At 37.6% G+C, this 19,680-nt stretch overlaps 1 protein-coding gene across 3 annotated transcripts in view; it reads left to right on the forward strand.

Annotated features, from left to right (window-relative positions):
• Positions 1–16,537, forward strand: part of SOCS5 (suppressor of cytokine signaling 5) — an 87,930-nt gene extending 71,393 nt beyond the window's left edge. For 2 of the 3 annotated variants that reach the window (XM_018055196.1, XM_005686570.3), the window contains one exon: positions 12,368–16,537. In XM_018055196.1, the coding sequence (XP_017910685.1) occupies positions 12,380–13,990 (1,611 nt within the window). In that variant the 5' untranslated portion in view covers positions 12,368–12,379 and the 3' untranslated portion in view covers positions 13,991–16,537. The remainder of the gene's footprint in view (positions 1–12,367) is intronic. The other variant, XM_018055195.1, reaches the window with a different exon arrangement.

Below are 19,680 nucleotides of genomic sequence, written 5' to 3' on the forward strand. Positions count from 1 at the left end.
CTAAGGATTAAAAAGTGACCACTCAGAATTCTTCCTGGAGAAAGACTCTTTATATCCCTACAACAACCATCTGGTTACCTTATTTCTCCACGTGATATGGTTTCAGCTGTATCTTTCTGTTCCCAAGTTATAATACTGATAACTGTTGATTTGTTGCTCCTTTTGTGCTGAGATCTTAAAATGTAAAGGAAGAGCCAGACATAGAGTCCCTTGACTTTTCTTCGCTGCTTGAAATCCTGGGATCAGTCTTAAGGCAGGTGTTCTAGAGGGGAGTGAGAGTGAAGGAAGATGCCTTACTTTTGTAGCTGTTTCAAGGAGTGTATGCAAATGATGATGAAGATTGAACCTGGGAGAGGGCAGTGGAAAACAGCAGGGAGGCATGACCTATGGGGCTCTCGGGTGGACTGCAGACGCATTTTCCAGCTCACCCTTCCCTAGCAGAAGTATAAAGGCAGTGGTAAGTAGGATGTCTATATTTCTTCCCTTGCAGTTTGAATCTCATACTTCCAAAGCATACAAAAGTTAGGGCTTTGCCTAAAGAGTGAAGAAATGACCTACCAACCCTTTAAGGTCATGTTCATTGTTGCATCTCTTCAGTTTCCACGTGTTTGTTTTAACATGTAGATCTTGTATCCTGCAACCCTGCTGGGTTCTCTTTTCCTTTTTTTTTTAGGATTCGTCCAGTTCAGTTCAGTACAGTCGTGTCCGACTCTTAGCGACCCCATGAATCGTAGCATGCCAGGCCTCCCTGTCCATCACCAACTCCCGGAGTTCACTCAAACTCATGTCTATCAAGTCGGTGATGCCATCCAGCCATCTCATCCTCTGTCGTCCTTTTCCTCCCCAATCCCTCCCAGCATCAGAGTCTTTTCCAATGAGTCAACTCTTCCCATGAGGTGGCCAAAGTATTGGAATTTCAGCCTCAGCATCAGTCCTTCCAGTGAACACCCAGGGCTGATCTCCTTTAGAATGGACTGGTTGGATCTCCTTGCAGTCCAAGGGACTCTTAAGAGTCTTCTCCAACACCACAGTACAAAAGCATCAGTTCTTCATTGCTCAGCTTTCTTCACAGTCCAACTCTCACATCCATACACGACCACTGGAAAAACCATAGCCTTGACTAGACGGACCTTTGCTGGCAAAGTAATGTCTCTGCTTTTGAATATGCTGTCTAGGTCGATCATAACTTTCCTTCCAAGGAGTAAGTGTCTTTTAATTTCATGGCTGTAGGATTCGTTAGGTTTTTCTATGTGGAGAATCATGTCATCTGAAAATGGACGGTTTTATTTCTTCCTGCCCAATCAATTAACATTTCTTTTTCTTGCTTTATTGTGGTGGCTTTCACTTCTCTTTTAACCCTAATCTTTTGCTCCGGCCACCAGTGATTTAGAAATCATAGTTGTTAGATTGACTTCTGCCTGGAACACTTGCCTGGGTTGGTGCTTTCCTTATGCAGAGATTTTTCATTACAGATTCAAAATCTTTTAGAGTTATGGGCTTGGTGTTTTTTTTATTTTTTCTTGAGTCAGTTTTGAAATTGTATGTTTTTCTAAAAATCTAGCCTTTCTAAAACCCTTTTTAATTTGTTGGCTTAAAATTCCTCATGGTTTACATCTGTTTGCTCCTTTTAACTGTCTTACAGTGTGTGTGCCTGTAGTTTCTGACCCCAGGCTGTTATGCTTTCTAAGGTTCTTTGGTCTCTTGCTCTGGCCAGCTTACTTCCTCACAGCACTTCCCTTTAAACCTCTCCGCCCCTGCCACCCTTTTTTCATTTGCAGTTTCCAAATTGCTGTGCGCTTCTGCATGTAGTATCAGTAAACATTAAAATGAATATATATTTTTATTGTCTTTTCAGATTACTTGTTTTTAATCTTTTGATAGGTGAGGTTTTATTTCAATTGTTAGCAAACTAAAGGTTTTTTGATTGTCCTATTTAAAAAAAATAAAATTGTATGTAACGTGGTAATACATAAAAGTGAGGTATATTACTTGGAGTTTCTAGTCTATAATTTTAGTCAGAGTGCTTCTTTTGAAATTAGTTTTCGTAAATGGTTAAAAGGTATCCTGTTTGTCTTTACTTCTCCCAGTATTGCTCCCAAATATCTTTCTGAAGAATAAACTCATTTCAAGATGTTTAAAATTTCTTTTACTTAGGCCAATTTAAGGATCTAGATAAAAAACCAGAGAAGTTGTCCTGATTATGGGGCTTCTTCCTCTCTTTTACTCATTCATTACAAGCTGTCAAATTATATGAAGACCATGGATTATCTTCAGGCCTATAATTTGGCATAGAAGGAAGTAGTATCCTTTAGTTTATGTAATAGTGATAATAGAAGGAAAGTGTCATTTAAAAAATCATTCTATTTTAGTCCTTGGAATCTTTGTATTTCTTGTGACACTGAACTACTGGAGTTACAAAATGGACATCCTTCCTAGAGAAGGAATGCTCCAGATTACAATTGCTCACTTACATTGGCAACTAAATATTCTTTGTAAATTATTAGCAGGACCACAGTGAGCTCATTGTTAAACAGGCCCCAATCAGCAATGAAGGCTAACCAGTGTAGTAGCTTGATCCACTAAGTTCCTCAACCGAGAGCTGTTTTCCTTTGCAGATATTTGTTTCTAGTTTACTTTTTGGTATGAAGGGAGACTTGTGTATGTGTGTTGGGGGTAGGGGGTTGGCCCTGTGCTCTAGGAAATGTTACAAGCATTTCTGAGAAGGTAGTAAATTGGACTTCCGTGGTGGCTTAGTGGAAAATACCTGCCTGCCAATGCAGGAGACTCGGGTTCAATCCCTGGGTCGGGAAGATGCCCTGGAGAAGGAAATGACAACCCACTCCAGTATCCTTGCCTGGGAAATCTCATGGACAGAATGAGCCTGGCGGGTTACAGTCCATGAGGTCGCAAAAGAGTTGGACATGACTTAGCAACTAAACGGCAACTTGTCGCATCCTGCTTTGATGCTTAGTAAAGAGTTTTGCTTTTTGCTGCTCTCACCAGCACGTACTTTCTGCTGCCCTGTAGTTTGTATAACAGAAGCTACCTTTTCTGGGCCCTTGTTATATATACTCAGCTCTCCTTACCTTTATGTCATGTTATCCTCTTAAAAACCCTTGTAAGAGAGGGGTAGTTCTTTCTATTTTTAGATGGAAAGGCTGAGGCAGATTTCACAGCTGGTGAGTGCTTGAATTTGCTTTTCAGGCTTTCTGAAGTGAAAGCACATGTTCTTTGTGTTCTACCACAGTCTGCCAATAATGCTGGCCAGATAAGAAACATTTCAATGAATGGTATGTTTGTTAGTATATTACATAAGATACTTTCTCCATAGAAAATGTAGCATAACTTTCTAGGATTTTATGCCTCCCTAACAGGCAGTATATGTATGGTAGAATTTAAATGATGGCAGTGTTATAAACTAAAAAGCAATTTTGAGTCGCCAAAAATAAATGAATGAGGACTATGTTCCTGGGCCTTGCCTAGTACTGTACAGATTAGCTATGCTTAGTTTAGGTTGTAGATGAGCTATGGCTTCAACTGCTAAGGAATACTGAAATCCCTGTAATATTTCTTAGAAAATAATATAGAATCTTAAATGATTAATGATAAAACTTTCAGTCTGGTAGATTTTGTACATAGGAAAATACTGCCATTTGTGGCATGACCTAGAAGAACTGAAAGGGAGAATTATTTTTAAGAAGAAAGGAAAGCCAAAGGTTCATGCTAGATAGTACTGGTAACAGCCACTGTCTTTTGAGTGTCTCCCGTGAACCAGAGGCTTTACAGATACGGTTTCTAATCCTCACATCCAACCCATGAGGTAGATATTGTTATCCTCATTTTACCAAGAGGGACATTTAGGTTCAGAAATGTGAAGGGCTATTCTTACTCAACCTCCTCCCCCACTCACCCCCTCAGTTGACTATCTCACGCCTATGCCCTTTTCACTATGTTGTCCTAAGCAAAATGCAGGCAGAATCACTACAAGTACTCTGTGTTTAAGAATCTGGGGCTTTGATGGTTTGGAGCACCCTCCTGTATGACACTGGAAATTAGAATTGTGTGAGTAAAATTTAAGAAACATGCAAATTTTAGATACTTTTCTTTTTTAATCAGAAAAAGAAATAGCTCTTAAATTGTCTTTTGGGGGATTTATTAAGGCAGTCTATATAACACTGTGACTTAATTTGATTTAATGTCCATTTTTTCTTCTTTTTTAAGATGTGCTATTGTATTTACCTTAATATGCAGAAAGAAATACAAGAAATTACTAAGCTTCATCTCTTGAAATTAAGCATGTGGTTCCAAATGTATATTTTTAAAATTTATTTAATTGGAGGACAATTACTGGTTTTTGCCATACATCAGCATGAATTGGCCATAGGTATACATGTGTCCGTCCCCCCACCCCATCCCCATCCCCCCTACCACCTCCTCCTCACCCCATCCCTCTGGGTTGTCCCAGAGCACCAGCTTTGGGTGCCCTGCTTCATGCATCGAACTTGCACTGGTCATCTATTTTACATATGGTAATGTATATCCAAACATATTCTTAATTGATCTTATATTTGAAAATAGTATTCTAGAAAAGAAGTGAAATTTTGTCATATATTGATAGATCCATTAGTTATAATAATATCAGAACATTTCTGAGTGGTATACAAGCCTACAGAAAGAGTCATGACTTTCATAGTAGGTAGGCATAGAATAGAGACACCAAACACTCACAGTAGGCCTGTGGATACGCCTTTTGCTCTGGGTTCCTTTGGTCAGTGTTGGTTCACACGTTGCACTTAAAATGGAACAAGCTAGTGGTTTTCTTCTGAGTGCTGGCTTTGTCACATTTTAATATCAGTTCCATCCTTTAATGGAACATTTTGATAAATCACCAAATTGCATATAGAAAAAAACTCCCAAATGTTAATATGCTATTGTCTAAATCATCTGTAATTTTCAGCTTTGAATTCATCTACCAAAGAGTTATGAGAGCCTTTTATTTTCCTAGTGGCTTTTAAAGTAGTGTTTATTAATTCCCATTGTGGTCAAACTATGGCTGTATAATTTTAAAACTTTTATTATGCAGTGTATTGTGTACAGGAAAGACTGTAAAATTGTAGGTGAAGTCTAAAAAATATTTAATAAATAAAAACCATTGTAGCCATTACCCAACCAAAGAAATAGAAAATTAATAGTGCTTTAGAAACGCCCTAAGTGCTTCTTCACTAACACTGTATCCCTCGCCACAAACGTAACCATTTACCTGCTTTTTATATTCTTACTAGATATGTATGCCTATCTCAACAACATATTTTGGACTTTAACAGATAAATTGATTCATAATGTATATATCTTATGTATGATATCTTTCTCTAAGCATTGTCTTTGAGTTTCATAGTATAGATGCAAGTGGGTTATCACTCCTGCCTGTCTAGTAATCCGTCATATGGATATACACTCGTGGACTGATGAGGTTTCACTAGGATGTCTCAGTGACAGCCTCAACTGCAGTGTTTCCTAAACTGAGTTTATTAACTCTCTTCAACCTCCCACGTGCCAAAACTGCTGTATCGACTGTGTTTTCTGTTTCTGAAATAGCATTTCTTTCCACCCATTTACCCAAGCCGGAAACTCGTTTTTGACACCTTTCTCTTCCGCTTTCACCACGTGAAGGCAGTCATTAATCCTGTAGATTTGCCTCCTGATCATTGCAAACCTGTGTCTCCGCTGTTGCCAGCCTAGCAGAGTCCCTGCCTGCACCTTTGAGGTGGTCTTTGCGCAGCATCAGCATCCTTTCCTGTTCTCTATCTGTGGATGACCGCCCTGCCTCTTCTGCTGCTTCCGGCCCTCATTCCCTTCGCTTGCCAGTCTCTGTTAGCTTCAGCCGTTGTGCGTGCCATGCTCCTTCCTGCTTCACGACCTTTGCAAATGCTGCTCCTCTGCCTGCGGAACACTGTCCTAGTATTCTACAACAGCGTGGAGCACTGTTCATTCTCACTCATCCTTCCTGACAGGATTTTGAAATATCACCTCCTCAGAGAGAAGTCTTCCTTACCATCCCTGAATCTAGCTCATGACTCCCTGTTATCATTAGGACTTTGTACCACTCCCACCTGGCATGACTATAAAATTGATTAACTGGTTATTAAGGAAGACCTTTCCTTTGATTCAGTCAGGGACCAGTAGTCTACAAAGTCTATTAAAGCAAGAAATCATTAAAAGGGGTGCATGCCTTAAGTATTTCACTCTCAGAACATGACTCTGTTCATTTGTCAGGCTTTTTATTAGGGGACAAAGGGCTTTTCTTTGAGAATAGGTCCATTAGTTGCCAGTTCCATATTCTTTATCTTTTAGAAACTATACTCATATATTAATATATCATTTAAGATTTATAGTTTAGGTTTTTTAAGTAGCATAAGAGTTTAGACTTTTCTGATGCATTTGTAGCATTTTTTCTAATTTTTGAAACCATTTTCTTGCCTGTACCTAATTCAGCAACAGAAGTATCTCACTTTTATTGAGTATATCAAAAGTTATTCAACTCAGTGTTCACATTCCCCCATATTTTGTTAGGTTAACTAACAATTAAATCACCTAATTACAATAATAAGTGTAAATGACATGACCATATCTAGAACTCAGTAAAACTCAGCTGATGGGAAGAAGTCTGAGTATACTAGGTCAGAGGATCCCACATGTACATGCTCTACTATATTAATATACTGTGTATAGTATAATACTGTAACTGAATTATATGACCATTTATTACCCACAAAACAGCAGTTTTATATGGTTGAATATAACATTAAATAACAGTGTAAAAGATACGTAGGCATACAGTTGGATAATGTAGATCATGTCACAGACTAATGTAAAGTATGTTAAAAAATATTTTAAAATAATTTTCTAAAAAACCCCAGTGGTTCTCAGATTCTTTTAAGGGACTAGAGCTGTGACAGCCACGCATCCCTTGGTTTCTGGATCAGCCTTTAATATTAAACACTGTATTTTTTTTTCAAGTTATTGAAATGTCACCAAAATATCAATCAAAAATGGAATCTCCTAAACTGCTTCTTGTACTTGACTCTGGCACAGAAATGCTTCAGTCAGTCCTTGCGTCCCAGTTTTTGTACTGTAACTGAAGAGGTTTCTGTTGGAAAGGTATTAGGATTAGTAGCCTAGATAGATTAAACAGTACAGGAGCGGTTTAGTTGGGTCGCGTTTCCTGTCTGCCCACTATGGCACGCCATGTAGTCTTAAAATTTGTTGAATTTAATTTATTTCTGATAAAGTATAGATTCAGTTCCACTGGAATGAACTCCTGGGAACTATTTCAATGACTTTGTTTTGTGGAAATTTTGTAATAGATACTACTTGGCATTAAGAGAGCCATTGACTACAGTCTTTACTTTGTTAATATATATAAATTTTTTAGTAATGGAATTTGACCTCTCATTTTTCATAATTCTGATTTATAGCTTATCCTGTTAATTATCACTTTTCAAGAAAGCTGTTTAACTTACTACAGTATTATAAAACGAATTTAAATTATGATTGTCCTTCAGGGAAGGAATGACTTTTTAGAATTTTGCTTTGGATAGGTTTAAAGATAACTCTGCAGGTATAGAAATGTGAAAGATTGTTAATGGATGATTTCAATCTAGAATCAATACAATCGAAATTTAACACTTTTTCATAAAAAAGCCCTGTTAACTTTATATGAAGCCATAAAGTAATAGAGTTGTAATTTAGTTCTTAAATGGTTTCAGCTGTATTTCCAAAAATTTAACCAGAAAAATGAAAGAGCCTCAAAACTGACATTGTAAATACTAAGACAGTTGATATGTCTTCCTGATTCTTATATGGACTGTTCTGTGAATCACTGTTGGGATTTTCTTCCCACTGTTGCAACCACCCACATAGCGTTCCCCACATCAAGAAAAAATCCGTTTTCTGTCCCCAAGGAGTATGGAAGCATACTAGTCTTTTAAGTTAGGATATTTTGTCACAGTGGAATCGAGCAGCAGCCTTCCACATTAGAATAGAGAGATCACTAAATTTCATGCCCTGTCTGTGAAACTGAACCAGAGGTTTAGTGTTAGAAGCTGCCTGCTGCCACCTGGCCTGTCATGCAGCTTGTTCATACAGCTTACAAAGAGCTGTATGTGAGAATCAGTGGTTTTAAGGTTGGTCACTTTCTAAAATGAACGGTTATTTTTTTAGGTATAATTTGCTTGTCAAAGAAGTATCTTTAGATAGCTACAAAACGTATCTTATAAACATGGAGATGAGAGATTTCTGTACTTTTTGAATATTACTGTTCTAGTTTCTGTGGTGGTATGGCTTATTATCTTACATACACTAGACCAAGGTCAACAAACTTTTTCTGTAAAAAGCCAGATAGAAAATACTTTAGACTTTGTAGGCTACATGTGATCTTGTTGAATGTTCTTTCTGGGCTTTTTGTGTAGAAACCATTCTTAACTTGAGTCTATACAGAAGCAGGCCACAGGCCAGATGTCCTCCTTGGGCTATAGCCTGCTGACCCCTGCTCTAGATCAGCGCTGTCCAGTAGAAATATAATTTGAACCATATATGTAATTAAAAATTTTCTGGTGGCCACATTTAAAAAATAAAAAGCTGCAGATGAAATGAATTCTACTACAATATTTTACCAGTTATATCCAAACTTGTTATTTCAATATGTGGCACTAACCACATTTCAGAGACTCAGTAACCACATGTGCCAGACAGCACAGTTCCACACCAGAGCTGTGCAAAGTATGGACCGTGAACTGGTGTCAGCCTACAGTTTGTTACCAGTGTTTGACAGGTTAAGTGTAGAAATTAAAAACAAGCATTTAAAATAGTTTATAGTAATTTAAGTTACTTTATATCTGTTCAATTAGTAAGAAACTTGGCACTTATATTTCATGTCTTTTTTACATTTCATTTTTAAAGCAATTTTACTATATTTTACCAAAGAATCAGTCTATGAAATTAAAAAGAAACTGCTTTCACTAGAGATAATTTAAGAGGCCCCTTCAGTGCTTCTGCACCCAGTTTATGCTGCTGGCTCAAAAACTTGAGGAACCAGTCACCTGCAGTGGTAAGGGCAGAGTATGGAGCTGAAAACAGAACAGTGAGCAGTCTGTGTGTCAGCCTCCCATGCCTCTCACCTGAGCAGCCTGGAAGTGACTGCTCTTTTACCTTGGATAAAACTAGAGGCCAGAGCTGGGAGGAGTTTAGGAAATTTAGTCCTAACTGAAGTTGGGATATCTTTTGGAAATAAGCGCCACTTTTTAAAAACAGAGACTAAGTGAAAGTGAGAATATTGAAGTTAAGACCTCGCAACTTGCCTTCCCTGTACTCAGAACATGGCAGTCAGGCGTGTATGCCCCACACAGGAGATTGGAGCCTTTCTTTCCGGGATGAGCAGCCAGGAGACAAAGCTTACAGATAGTAACTGTTGAGGATTCCCTAATAAAAAACCAACTCATTGTCTCATCACCTTGTAATAAAGCCAACCAGTCAGCAAGCACCACCCCCCTGCCGCCTATCTGCCCCCTCCTCCCCACCCGCCCAGCGAACAGAGCTTCTGACCGTGTGTCAGTGCTGATGCATCATCAGACACTTACAGAAAGCCTCTGAAGGCAGAAACAAAGGCCTAAAGATCTGAGGAGGAAAAACAATATACTTAGAAGAAACAGAGACAAATACTTAAAATGTTAGAAGAACAAAAAAGGAAAACAACGTTTTAAAACTTTGTATCCTTAGAGAAATGAGGTATTCTATCCAGGAAGCTGGAACAGGATGCTATTAAAAAGAACATTCAGAGAACAAGAAAATTCGTCTTGAAAATTAAAACTGTAATACAAAGAACTGTAGCCGCACTAGAACTGTTGGATAGTGATGTCAAAGAAATCTACCAGTAGAAAATGAAAAGAAAGACAATCTTATAAAGGAGATATATGGTAATCAGAAGATGAGTCTAAGTGGTGTAGTGTCTAATGAACTTTAAGGAGGGAGGGAGGGAAGATGATGGAGTAAAAAGAAATTGAAAGGGCCTGGCACAATGAGTGTGAAACAGGTCCCACACTATGGATAAAGTGTGGATAAAGAAGCTGCAATGTTTTGCGAAATAAAAACAGGTCACATGCAGAAGACTGGGAACTGGTATAACATTAGACTTTTCAACAGCCAAATTGAAGCCATTAAAATAGTAGAATAAGGCCCTCAAAACTCTGAGGGTGAATTATTTCCATCCTAGAATGTTATCAACTGATATGAATACATTATCTAGAAACAGTGAGGAAAATAGCAGCAGAAACAGCTTAACAAAATTCAAAGTAACTCTCCTTGACCCCTGGGAGTGGAAATCAAGAATGGAGAGAGTGTATCAGGCAGTACTCCTTTTTGATGTAAGCCTTGTAGTAGTGTTTGACCTTTGAAACTGTAAATGTATGAATTAGGTAAAAATAAAAAGCAACTTTAAGAAATGAGACGGAAGCCAGGCTAAAAGGGGCTAGGATTTTGGAAGAGTATATCTACAAATTCTAGAGTCAACAAAAATGGAGTAGGAATTAGTCCTAAAAATAATAGGGTCAAAAGTGAAATCTTAATATATAAAGAATAAATGATAAAAACAAAACATGTTCAAATGCTGTAAGACTCAAAAAATGCTTACAAAAGATTTCCTTTGCAAGGAGGAGGAAGCAAAATGTTCTGACAGAGTTTGATAGATTTAACAGTCCCATCTAACATTTTATTAGAACATATACCACCTATCATGCAAATTTCTATGTACTTAACAGTATGCTTTTAATAAAGAGGACTCTCACCATACATTTTACGATTTCAGAGACATTAATTATCTGTGTTGGCATTGCCATTATTCCAAGAGCACTGTTAGTTCAAGACCCTTTCTGTAGGAAACTAAAGGGAAGATATGTAATTCTTCTTAAGAAAGTTTATTTCTCTTGCTCCTAGTCAGCTTCTTGAAAATGGAAGTATTTCTGACAAAGAGATTTAGTCATTTATGGAAAGATCAGCTCTAATGACTCTTATCACTGTTAAAACTCAGTTTTCCAATACTGCTTCTGAACTGTACAGAATAGTACACAATGAGATAGTAAATAAACATGAACAAAAAATTCTGGGGAAAAAGTACCATAAATATTAAATGTCAAAATAGAAGAAGAAAAAGCTTCTGCTGTCATATTGTGATAAAACTGGTTGAAGTTTAAGTTTAGGCTTTTCTACTTCATCTAATGTTGATTTTTAGGTTACTGAATGAGACAGTGTGCCTATAAATGTCATAGTCTTACAATAATTTACTTGTAAAGTGTCATGATCTGCTTTAGATTTTTTTTAAAGGAGCAAGAATAAAAAACCCAAACTGCATAGTTTTTGTTTTTAAATTACTATAGTATCATAACTTGTTTTCTATTACTCTGTTATTTTCAAGTTTTTCCAGGATTAAGAATCGAGACACTTAACTTCTATTTAAACACTGTATTATCTTTCTTTTTTCCTGTTTTCTCTTACACTCAAACTACTTTAAAATCACAGAAAAAAGTTATGTCATACGGTGAGGAGGGCAGATTAGGGATTTTTACAAGTGATTGACCTGTAAGGCTTAGATTGTTAGTGAGTGGAGTAGAGTTAGTTGGTAAGTGAAATTAGATTACTGCTTAGAGGTTTTTTTAATTAATTTTGATGTATTACACAAATGTGGTCCTGATTATCACTTTTAAGAAGTTGAATGAAGATGTGTTTCAACAATGCAAAACATATTTTCCCTTTATAATACTTGAGGCAGTACCTAAATTATTCAAAGTAAGGAGACAGAAACCAATGTCAAAATGGCCTGATGACTCAGTGGCAAAGAATCCACCTGTAATGCAGGAGATATATGTTTGATTCCTGGAGATCCCACGGATCAGGAAGATCCCCTGGAAAAGGAAATGGCAACCCACTCCAGTATTCTTTCCTGGGAAATCCCATGGACAGAGGAGCCTGGTGGCCTACAGTCCATAGGGTTGCAAAGTGTCGGACACAACTTAGTGATTACCAACAATACATGTGAAAAAGCCACCAGAGTTTAATGAAAAGGGTTTGTTTCCTTTGCTCTGAGTTCTGTATTCTATTTGAAGGGAAGTAGAAGGTGAGGACTTGCTTGAATAATGGTACCACAGTAGGATCTCATAGCCCTTACCACAGTAATGGGGTGATGTGATGTCAATTTCTGACCAGAACCACTGATGTTTCCCATGAGAAAAAGAGGGGGGGGCGGTACTCACTGCCTTTTTTGTTTTCACACACTCCTTTGATTAACTTATTTTCTGTATTTCTATTTTTTTGTCTTTAGGTCTTATAATCAATGGATAAAGTGGGGAAAATGTGGAATAACTTCAAGTACAGATGTCAGAATCTCTTCAGTCACGAGGGCGGAAACCGTAGTGAAAATGTGGATATGAACTCCAACAGATGTTTGTCTGTCAAAGAGAAAACCATCACTTTAGGAGACTCAGCTCCTCAGCAGCAAAGCAGTCCCTTAAGAGAAAACGTTGCCTTACAACTAGGGTTAAGCCCTTCAAAGAATTCTTCAAGGAGAAACCAAAACTGTGCCGCTGAAATTCCTCAGATTGTTGAAATAAGCATTGAAAAGGATAATGACTCATGTGTCACCCCAGGAACAAGACTTGCAAGAAGAGATTCCTACTCTCGACATGCTCCTTGGGGTGGGAAGAAGAAACATTCCTGTTCTACAAAGACACAGAGTTCCCTGGATACGGATAAAAAGTTTGGTAGAACTCGAAATGGACTTCAAAGGAGAGAGCGGCGGTACGGCGTCAGCTCCATGCACGACATGGACAGCGTGTCCAGCAGGACTGTAGGAAGTCGCTCTCTGAGACAGAGGTTGCAGGATACTGTGGGCTTGTGTTTTCCCATGAGAACTTACAGCAAGCAGTCAAAGCCCCTATTTTCTAATAAAAGAAAAATACATCTTTCTGAATTAATGCTTGAGAAATGCCCTTTTCCTGCTGGCTCAGATTTGGCCCAAAAATGGCATTTGATAAAGCAGCATACGGCCCCTGTGAGCCCACATTCAACATTTTTTGATACATTTGACCCATCCTTGGTTTCTGCAGAAGATGAAGAAGATCGGCTTCGAGAGAGAAGGCGGCTTAGTATTGAAGAAGGGGTAGACCCCCCTCCCAACGCACAAATACATACATTCGAAGCCACTGCACAGGTTAACCCGTTATATAAACTGGGACCAAAGTTAGCTCCTGGAATGACTGAAGTAAATGGGGACAGTTCTGCAATTCCACAGGCTAACTGTGACTCAGAAGAGGACACAACCACACTGTGTTTGCAGTCACGGAGGCAGAAGCAACGTCAGGTATCTGGAGACAGCCATGCCCATGTTAGCAGACAGGGAGCCTGGAAAGTCCACACGCAGATCGATTACATACACTGCCTCGTGCCGGACTTGCTCCAGATCACAGGTAATCCCTGTTACTGGGGAGTGATGGACCGCTACGAAGCAGAAGCCCTTCTGGAAGGGAAACCTGAAGGGACATTTTTGCTCAGGGACTCTGCACAAGAGGACTACCTCTTCTCTGTGAGCTTCCGTCGCTACAACAGGTCCCTGCATGCCCGAATTGAACAGTGGAATCACAACTTTAGTTTCGATGCCCATGACCCATGTGTGTTTCACTCCTCCACTGTAACAGGACTTTTGGAACATTACAAAGACCCCAGCTCTTGCATGTTTTTTGAACCATTGCTTACAATATCACTCAACAGGACTTTCCCTTTTAGCCTGCAGTACATCTGCCGTGCAGTCATCTGCAGATGCACGACGTATGACGGAATTGATGGGCTCCCTTTACCATCGATGTTACAGGATTTTTTAAAAGAGTATCATTATAAACAGAAAGTTAGAGTTCGCTGGCTAGAACGAGAACCAGTCAAAGCAAAGTAAACCCTCCTGTCCCCAAAGGGCATTAACTAGATCTGCTTTTATGTGCATCAGGCAGTATACCTATAGCAAGCACACATATCAGTGTTAGGTTTTTCCAGTACAGTATGTAAGCTTAGTGTTAGTATCTGTCAGGCGCAATCTGCTGTTACTTTTACTCAGTAAATGTGGTGCCTATTGAGACAACAGGGGATAGAGCTACCGGTATTCAGTAAGGCTGCAAAAACACTCTGCCGATTTAGCTGACAGTTTGGTTTTTAATGGCTGTAGTAATAACTGAGTGAAGCAACTCTGGGGCATTTGCTATGAAGAATTCTATTTCTTACTGAAGAACAAATTATTAATATTGAATGAGTATTTGAACAGTATGACTAATGTTTGAAATTATTATTTTTTCTAAGAATTTTTCTATAACCTTCCAAAAGTAGTGATGTTTATAGTTACTGTAAGTCAAGTTTGGAAGTCCAAAAAAATAAAGACTGCCTTCCTTTTAGGGAAAAAAATAAAATGCAATTTTCTGGCCACAAGGGCATAGTGCAGTTCACGTAAGTGTTGATATAGTTTATAGTCAGTCTCCTTTTCTCTTCTGCAAAAGGTACTGTTAAGTAAACCAGATTTTCTAAGTAGTCGTTCTTAAAATTTCAGACTTATAAAAAGTTGGTAGTAGAATTTTATTTAAGGTCTTAGGTATTCATTTTTTAATGAGTGCTTTAACTTAAAACGCCTTGGAAATAGCTGCTGCAAGGTAGGCCTGCGTGTGATTTTTTTAAGTTGACATGTGCAGTCGATTTGCTGGATCGTTAAAGTTGGATCTTTTTCTATGCCCATGATGAGTTTGTGAACCATGAAGAAAGTGAAACGAGAAGATACCTAGACAAGTCAGGTGATACTAACACAGTGGTTGCTGGTCGTTGAAATTATTGTTAAACTGTAACTCATAATTTGGATGGCAGTATTTATCTCTTTGTTGTAAACTCTCATAGCTGAATTGCTTAAGTACAAGTTATAGAATTTCAGTGCACTTAATTTTCAATGGAAAATCTGAAAACTAAATTGCTGATTTAAAAGGTACTGTACAACCATTTTATCTGTAAATAACTTTACTTAGCACCTTTTTGTCACTTAGAATAGTATGCAGTACTACTTGAGTGAGCTATTTTGGACGTAATACCAAGTTCTAGTGTTTGCTTCTTAGTATTGAACCGAATTTACAGTCCGTCTTAGACATTTTGCACTAAAGTAGTCAAATCCGTTCTTGTGTCTTTCTGTTAACGTGCTCTGTACCACTGGTGAGTGCTCCCTAGTTTCCTTACCTGCTGCTACAGAAAGTTATTTTACATCCCAATGGCTGTTGCCAAGGCCACAAAAAAGAAAAGCTATATTTGTATGCAACACTAACCCTTTGACTGCTAATGTATGTTTCTGCTTGCTGTGCCTTGTTATGGCTGCTTTTTTGTGCTAATAAAGTATGTTTGGTGTTCTCCTTGTATATCTGCTGTTTTATACATTTGCAACAATTTCTCTTGTACATGGAATGGTTTGGGGTTTTTAAATAAGCATTACCTGGCAACCTACTATAGCTAATGCAGAATTACTGAACAGTCTAATATTGACTTATTCCAAGTAAGCTAATTCTAAATTTAATTCTGTACATCTTTCCAATCATACTCACATATACTGTGGAACAGTATCTCTCCAGTTACTGAAAATTACTGTATAGTTTAGGTTATAACAGAAAATGAACAGAGAAATACTGACTAAGCCTGTTGATTTCTCTGCTTATAAGTGAAAGATTGAAACTATCAATGACATGATATAGTAAATGAATATCTGTAGCCTCCTGCATCAGAAGCAAGTTAAATGAAGTCTTGTGAATTAATAACAGTAGCACCATTTATTGGTTTGGGGACCATTTTAATTAATGATAAATGCCCAAAATGTAGAAACTTTAACCAAAGACTTGTCCATTTTAAAGCAAAATGGGGATTGAAGGGACTTATAATTCCTGTCATTTCTAATAGAAGTCCCTGAAGAACAAATACCAAAGTGTTTGAGAACGTCATCCAAACCTACTTTAAAGCATTATGTGCAATTAAGTTGTTATGACATAATTACATTGCATAATTGTTGGGTCCGTTTTCTTGAACTTATAATGTACCTGAAAAATAAACCTCTTGGGGAAATAAAGAGTTCATACTGATAATTGGAGAAAGACTATATATGCAAGCAAGATCTTGTTTTAAAGAGGTAACTTGAAACTCCAAGAAAGCACTTCATGTTTTATATGCTTGTAGGAAATTGATGTTTTAATTGTAGTTTTATAGAAAGTATTAATGCTTTTATGTATTTCAGAAATGTCTTATGTTAAATGGAAATTGTTTTAAATGTGTAAATATTTGAGTTTATGTAAGCATGTATACACTGTGCTAAAAGTCACTTATGTTTCAGTTTGTGTGTATATTCATATGCAACTTTGGGTTTGAATTTTTTTCTTAAAAAAATTAGTGGCTTACATTTTAAAAAAAGAAAAATCACCAGCATGAAACTGCACCTAAGTCTATATTCACTGTGTCTTTCTCTGAATCCCACTGTAGTCTGTCAACTAAATTTATGTTTTCATGGTTTTTTTCAAGTGCATTTTAATACAAACTGGGAAATTCTTTAGAAGTTTAGAGACTTCATATAGAAGTAATTATAATTAACCCAAAGAAAGATTGCTCTGGTTCATATACATTCTCATTGAGTTCATTATCCATTCATTCATATTCTCTGTATACATATACACATACATACATATGTGTTTACGATGTTAATATTACTTTCAACATTAATACTGACATCTGATGCAAAATCATTTAAAGGCTTTATATATATATATATACACATATATATACACACTTACATACACACACTCTATCCTTGTACCATTCAGATTTGATTATCTGCACCTGAAGTTTAGACTTATAACCATAATCTTATTTGTAATACCTTGTAAAGAGAAAGCATTCATTAAAATTTTCTTTACTGGCTAAACACAGTAAAGATTCTTTGAAGGAACAGCTTGGTTTAAATATAGTTATTAAGAGTCATAATTAAATTTACATTTCTTAGACAAAAGTTGAGCCCAAATAATCACACTTCACAAACTGATGTGTGTTCTTATGGTCCATGAGAAGATTTATATAAGATTTATAGTGGCTTGAGCCATAAAAATTGATACTTGAATTCTAAGACTCATTTTGACAAAATTCAGAGTTTATGAACATTTTAATTTGACATTTTGACCTTGTTGCTGTTCATTTTCATCCTAAGTTTTCTCTTGCTCCATATCACTAAATATTAGTTTGGTAAGTTTTATTGAGATTGGCCTTAGATCCCTTATTTTTATAACAAAGAAAGCTATAAAGTTGCTTTTTGGTAGTGGCAAAGAGTCTGGATGAGTCAAAACTCTCCTTGGAAAGATGCAGAGCCTATGTTCATCTCCGGGAGTGTGTTAAGAGTTAACACAGGGCAGATCACATGAGTTCCTTCATATTCCATACCACAACACATACATTGTAACCTAGATGAAATTAGATAAACAAGCACACTAAAGGCTGACTTAAAGGTGAGAAATATTATTTCCAAAGGAAGCAATACTGCTTGGTGCATAAAAACTGCATATCTAGGCTCATGTTTTATTTCATATTTTTGCAACAGCCAAATACAGAACGTAGACTTTCACATTGTGGTATATTTCTAAGGAGGTTTGGGATGGAGTGTTTGTGGGAGGTGGTTGGTGGTTTGGGGCGGGGAGGGCGGTGTGTGGATGAATTGTCCTTACAAAGTAAGGTTCAGTTGGAACAACTTTCCATACCCAGGAAGCTTGATTAACCATTAAGACTCATTTCAGCTATTCATTCAACAAATACTCATTGAAGACCCATGTGCGCCCATCACCATTTTAGTGATGGGTACACACTGGGTTATCAGACAAAGTTACAGGGTCATTGGGGAATGGTGACCTTGAGTGATGAGAAGAAAATCAACAATATCAAAGAAAAGTATTTTGATGAATAATAAAACTAAAGATCTGAAAGCAGGAATGAGCTTTTATACTGAAAAAGAATGCTAGTAAGCCAAGCCCAGTGAGTATGGTGGGAAATGATAGGTGATAACGTTGCAGAGATTGACAGGGGCCTGACCACTTAGGGCTATGGGTCCAAACTAAGGAATCTAAATTTTATTGAGTCTGATGGTAATAAGGAGGTGACATGTTCTGCCTTATATTCCTTTAATAGATGGAGAACAAGCTGCAGTGGGGCAAAATTGTAGTCATCTAGGTGAGAGACGGTGAGAGCCTAGATTGGAGTGGTGTCATAGGGAGGAGTCTTTTGCTGGAAGAAGATGACAGGATTTGGTGATAGGTTGGATGTGAAGAAAGAAGAAATCAAAGATGACTGATTTTGAGCAAAGGATGGTGATGCTATGATTTTAGAATAACATTGGAGGAGCAAATTGGAGAGTATAAGTCAAATCTTGACCTTGGGTATGTTGATTTTGAAATTGCTATTAATTATCTTAGGGGAGACATTGGGATGTATGAATTACTATTATCTCAGTGGAGACATTGGGATGTCTGCATGTAGAGTTAAGGGGGAAAAGAAAATATGGGGCATTGCTATATGAATAATACTTAAAACTACAGGACAGGATGGCAAGGGCTAGGAATTCTGCAGGGGTTAAGTGTTTCTTTGGAAAAAGTGAAAGTGTTAGTTGCTCAGTCATGGCCGACTCTTTGAGACCCTATGGGCTATAGCCCATCAGGAATATGGAATTCTCAAGGCAAGAATACTGGAGTGGGTAGCCTTCCCCTTCTCCAGGGATCTTCCCAACCAAGAGATCGAACCCAGGTCTCCTGCATTACAGGCTGATTCTTTACCATCTGAGCCACCAGGGCAGACCCACCAGGGAAGCAAGAGTTCCTTTGAGAGAAGTAATGATGGCAGTACTTACCTTAATTTGTCAATTCAAGATTCTATATCATTAACTTTTGTTTTTTAAGCCATCTACTTTCAATAGAGGACTTGTGCTTCAAAAACTTTTCAAATACTGGAATCATAAGCCTTGTATCCAGTTTTAAAACTTCATCCATGTCAAATTAGTTGTCATGTTTTCCATGTCAAGTTAATATGTCTTTTTTTAGTACAAGTGTTTATATGAAAAAGCAAGTTCATTATGGAATACTTCGAAAATACTAAGATTATAAAGAATTGGTACCTCAGATGGGACCTCCCTGGCAGTTCAGTGGTTAAGACTCCATGTTCCCAATGCAGGGTGGGCACAGGTTTAATCCCTGGTTGGGGAACTAAGATCCCACATGCTGCACAGTGTAGTCTAAAAACTTTTAAAAATAATCAGGACCCCAGCAAAACCCGTATTACCATTTCCCCTACCAGCATCAACCCTGACCTTGACCCTCCCAACTCCCATTTTGTAGAGGTAACTGCTATTAACATTTATTATTTTTCTCTTCCAATATTATCCATGCATTTCTAACAAAAGATGAAAGTTTTTGAAATATGGATAAAGATAGATGGTAACATACCAAGAGAGGAAGAGAGCTGTGGACCTTGAATCACTTTTAGGGCATACTCAGATATGGTCCAAATTTTACTCTCTACCTGATTCAGTGTGGACCTAACTTTCTTCAG

Source organism: Capra hircus, chromosome 11 (genome assembly GCF_001704415.2).
Source record: "Capra hircus breed San Clemente chromosome 11, ASM170441v1, whole genome shotgun sequence".
Lineage (NCBI taxonomy): Eukaryota > Metazoa > Chordata > Mammalia > Artiodactyla > Bovidae > Capra > Capra hircus.